Consider the following 4,903-nt stretch of genomic DNA (forward strand, 5'->3'; position numbering starts at 1 on the left):
CGGTGCACCACAGCGCAAATTGGACTCCTCGGAGCAGCCACTGATACCTACCTACCTACCATTCATTTATTCTGAAAAGTTTGGTTTTTATTGCTACTTGAATGACAATGGACGAATATAGTTTCCAGAAGGCATCTTTCTCGGCACCAGGCTGACCTGTTTGTGGTGCGTATCCGTTGAAGAGTGCACGATTCGATCAGTTGATAAAATGATGCGCTTTTTCAGCGGTCATCAAAGCGCTCGACATTAATATCATCAACGTAACCCTCAGAGGTGGCAATGCCAATACCATATTGAGTGCATGGGCAACCAAAATAGAGAAATTTATAAGTTTTTGCCGCATTCGCTTTCTATGTCGTAGGTTTTGGCTCCAAACCAGCGAGTTTCTTGTAGAACGCAAAAATCAATCCGAAGGGCTCTTGCAAGTTCCTCTTTTTCCAATGAGATACCTATTTGTACTTTTCTGCTATTCGGAAAATGTGAAATGAGTGACTGCTAACTCTAGATTTCCGAACGTTAGCGAAGCACGCACGCTATGTTCAGATTTTTTCATATTTTCGACGAAATAAGTAACAAAATGTTACTACAAAAAATAATCACACGGGGATTTATCAAATAACAAACTTTATTTAACACTAAATTACAATACTCTAACCACCCGAGTCGCCTATTCTTTCAATATATCGTCCCCAACTAAATTTTTTAGTTTGGCTATATGCATCTCGCTTAATGTGAATCCTTCTTTGATCTTTCGCGCCAACGCCACGTTGTCCAGTCCGTTTTCAATGCAATACTCTAAACAGTCTAACGCTTCGGTCGGCGACTTTTCCGCCACGCAAAGGTCGACATATTCCACCATTGACGTATACGAGGGCGTTCCAGCTATTTGGTGTTGGCTCTTGTCCAATTTTTTGAAAACCGTCTTCGCCTTCTCAAACTCCTTTCCTCTACTCAGCACGGAAAGAATGTTTCCCAACATTTGTCCGGTAAAGCTCATTCGCTGCGTGCGTGCCCCAGACTGTTCGTCGATCTTTGTGTAAACATCCCAAGCTATCGTGTTGAAGCGTTCCTCCAAGTCCTGATGTGTTGGGATGTCAGCGCTCGGTCTGTTTTCCGTGATGATTTTCAAGACTAGATTGACAAGACTTTCGCGGCTCGTATGGTCGAAGATAATCATATCAGACCACAGTCTGGGGATATACTCCAATGCGCCGTTAGTCTCAACCGCTCGCACGACCTCTTCCATGATTCCTGGTTCAGGGGTGTAAACGTTCGGCACCAGCAAGTCGTAGGTCTTCATGAATTCTTCGAGCGGTTCAGTATGGCATAGCAAGGCGAACAAATGACGGTAATAGATCGATTCCTTGTACGAGTCCCCGATTAGATCGTAGTTCTTTCCGTGGTGTAGCAACTTATCGATCCGCTTTGCTGTGTGTTTATCGTGAAGGTGATTGCGTGATACGTCCATAGCCGTGACAAAAAAGTATGTGTCTTTAGGGTCACGAATTGTGAACTCTTTGCCTTCAATTTCGTTGAGGATGTCGACTAGGACATGAGAAACTGGACCCCGCTCGCGGCAGAATGTAGTTAACACATAATACCAGGAGGCTAATGAAGGTTCCACTCCTAGCTCTTTGAACTCACCGAGAACCTGTAGACATACACCCCGCGCCAGCCGGAAATTTCCAATACTCGAGATCGAGCTCAATAAAGCATTCATCGTTCCCAGATTAGGACAAAGCCCTTGTGCGTTCATTTTGTTCAGAAGGTCCTGGCATAGTTCCCAGCGGGGCTCAGCGGCTTCTTTCAGGAAATTCGTGATTGAGATGATCGAGTTATATGTCTCGACGTCGAGTTCGATTTGCTTCTCATATGCTTCTTGGAACAGAGCGTAGGCTCGCTCTACTTGGAAGTATTTGCACATCCCGCGAATAATGGCTGCATATGTTCGCGAGGTTTTAGGCTCAAGTTCAGTGAATAATAGCTCGGCCAGCTCCCCATCTTTCCAGGTCTTGCGCTGGCGCTCCTTGCCTTGCAGGCTCTGCTGAAACCAGCGCTCTTCTATCAATTCGGGCGAAAGGGGCTCCGTGTGGTTGAAGAAGCAGAGCAACTCGAGGAGTGACTGCTTTAAGCTATCAGAGACGGGCATGCCTTTTGTCTGCATCAAAGTGTACACGAAAGTTGCGTCCGTCACTTCTGAATCGTAGATGAGTCCTTCCAAGCACTTTTCGTCCACTTCCGATTCCTCGGTGAACACCATTTTTGGATAAAAGGCTTTGATGGGAGGATCAGCTTCCGAGTGCTACAAAGGGAATCGTTTGATTACTATCTACGCTATGTGAAGTAGGAACAGAGGCAAACTTACTTGGAAAAGTTCCCGGTGCTCCTGTCGCAGCCAGCGCGCGGCCTTCCGTCCAGATTCCTGTGCCATAGCGTAAATTCGCTTCTGCAGATTTGACTGCGGGATCAAATAGGGGTCGTCATGGTATTTATAATGCGCGGCAGTAGGGTCCTGGCCCACGGTCTTCGAAAGGGCGTTCAGGATGTCAGTGGGGCTTCGATGAATCCTCTTTGGAATGGAAATGTGTTCTGGATCGGTTTGAGTTGAATTATTTCGAACAAGTGCAACTGAATATTGTGCACGTATCGTCCTTAAAGGAAAGATCCGGGAAACTAACATTTTCACTCAAAATAAAAGATCCCAGGCGAACTTAACCCCAACTGTCACACTCTGTTCCCAAGATTTGTTTTGACGGAGAGTGTGAGGTTAGATATCGTGGTGAGTTCATATTGACATATGGCAGTGCTGTTGGATTTGTGCTTTGAAAGGTTAATTATTCTTTGACGTCACAAAATTCGGTTATCCATGGTCTTGATATGGAGCAAATTCACTTAAATATGAGAGTTCTACTGTTTTAGCGCATTAATTTTCCATTGTTTGCCTTTAAAACCACCATATTTAAGTGAATCTGCTCCCAATGAAGACCACGTTTTCTCGCAATTTGTGCATAATATTCTTAAATTTTACATAATTAAGTCCATCACTTCATTTGAAAGCTACCATAATAAAGCTACCTTTATATTCGCAGATGTGTAATTTAAAGTACGATTTTAAAACGTCTTTAAAATTTAAACAACTATATCTTCGCAATTAAAAAAGTATACAGTTATAAGAAATTTTATGTAGTTTCCGAAAATGGTATCAAAGTGCGATAGCTCGAGGGAGTGGGAAATTGTGATTTTTTTAGAAAGTCAACCTTTTTTACACTAATCAAGAAAAATGCTATAACTCTGTAAAGGTAACAGATGGAGTGCCCATTCGACGGACCAATTTTCCTCAAACAAGTGGTACTATCCACAATTAAAATGTGTTCCACCATAAACGGGACACCTTGCTTAATACGTTATCATTTAAATATATGTAGATATTGCAGATGATGAATAAAGGCAGTGAGAATGCATGGTTAAAAGGTAATTACAGAACAGGCCGGGGATATAGCCTTCAGAGGAAAGGAGGAGAGGAAAAGAAGAAAAAAGTAGGGAAAGCTGCAATCATGCCATCAATGGTGTTTCGTGAGAATAAATAATAATGACAGAATAATTTTGGGAGTAAAGGAGAAACTGGCAAATTTGTTCTATTTACAACTGCTGTGCCACTGTAACTTCGCCTTAATCTATGACCGAGTTCAAGTCCTTCCGAAGCGATTTCAGAAAATTTTAAATTTACCTACTTTGGAATATATTTTCGACTTATAAAAACAATTTAAAAATTCGGAAAAAATTAATATAAATACTAGGAAACTTCGTCATAGTCGGCGTAACCCCGGTTGTGAGAGGACGAGGGATAAATAGTTTCAGTCAGAATGACTGTAGGCACTCAGGATGGGTTGAAAAAGTTCAGGAACTTTATGGGCTTCGAGATGGTATGGTATGTATTTCTCCCGTTCACGCCTTAGAAGAATATAAAGCATCCACATAGTCTCAGGTTTCAATGAGAGTGTGCTTCAGTTTCATTATTAATCAGAATGACTTGACTTAATGCTGCGTAAGTGATAAACCTGCAGTGTAGAGTTTCCGTGGCTTTACGACATGGGTTGTATGATATTCGCATTTCCCAGGTGCCATTCGACATGAGAGTGCATTCGATAATACATAAAATTCCTTTTTATTTGTTTTTGCTTTTCTCCCATTATAACACTCCTTTGTTTTCCCAATAACCCCTCTCAATTACATAATTCTTAATTCTAATTATTTAAAAAAAAGCCTAACATTTGTTTGCTTTCCCCTAAACTCAAGAATCTAATTTCATATGAGCAACTTTCAATTTGAATTTAATAACAATTCTTGATTGCCATCGAATATTGAGCGGGAAAATTCTTTTGCTGGTGTACATAGACGCAACGATTGACCTGGGCTAGAGCGAATATACGTGCATTTAGCCATGAGTCGATGTTGAATTTGAAGTTCAACGCTAGGGTCAGCCGAATCAGAAATGAACAGGACGGGGACCGGCTGATGGAATGGACGGCTGATTACCAGGATGTGAATATTCGTTCTGGTCTTTCGAGAAAGAAGGTGGATTAGATTGGAAAATGGGAGGTTGCGTTGAAAGTTTTGAATCCTTTTAGAGTTTGGCCCCGCGGAGGGTAGGAATAAAAGAAACGAAAGACCACGACAACGAGCACGTATGCAGAATGGTGTACTTCTGCATGGTTTGAACCAGATTGGGTGAGAGTCCCAGGACATCAAGGGAAGTCGTGAGCATTTAGGTACAATACCCTGACAATATTATGGAAACTACAACCATCCGCTCGAGACCCCAAATTTCTTTGATTTCCGAAGCCAATGGCTCATAGTTCACCTCTTCTCCACGTATTTCTGCGGAGCGGAGCGACCCGTCTTG

At 42.3% G+C, this 4,903-nt stretch overlaps 1 protein-coding gene across 1 annotated transcript; it reads right to left on the reverse strand.

Moving 5' to 3' along the window:
- Positions 1-607: 607 nt before the first annotated feature.
- On the reverse strand, positions 608-2,766 carry LOC119661650 (protein PTCD3 homolog, mitochondrial). The gene is made up of 2 exons (XM_038071082.1): positions 2,366-2,766; positions 608-2,302 (listed from the first exon to the last, which is right to left on the reverse strand). The coding sequence occupies exons 1-2, from the start codon at positions 2,678-2,680 to the stop codon at positions 668-670; spliced, it is 1,950 nt and encodes a 649-aa protein (XP_037927010.1). The 5' UTR covers positions 2,681-2,766; the 3' UTR covers positions 608-667.
- Positions 2,767-4,903: the final 2,137 nt, after the last annotated feature.

This window comes from Hermetia illucens, chromosome 1 (assembly GCF_905115235.1).
Source record: "Hermetia illucens chromosome 1, iHerIll2.2.curated.20191125, whole genome shotgun sequence".
Taxonomy (NCBI): domain Eukaryota; kingdom Metazoa; phylum Arthropoda; class Insecta; order Diptera; family Stratiomyidae; genus Hermetia; species Hermetia illucens.

What these genes read in the sequence shown, in the direction of transcription:
- LOC119661650 (XM_038071082.1), bottom strand. Translation starts at nt 2,680, where the DNA reads ATGTTAGTTTCCCGGATCTTTCCTTTAAGGACGATACGTGCACAATAT. An exon ending in AGCACCGGGAACTTTTCCAA is followed by an intron (nt 2,303 to 2,365) that starts GTAAGTTTGCCT and finishes TTCCCTTTGTAG; the next exon opens with CACTCGGAAGCTGATCCTCC.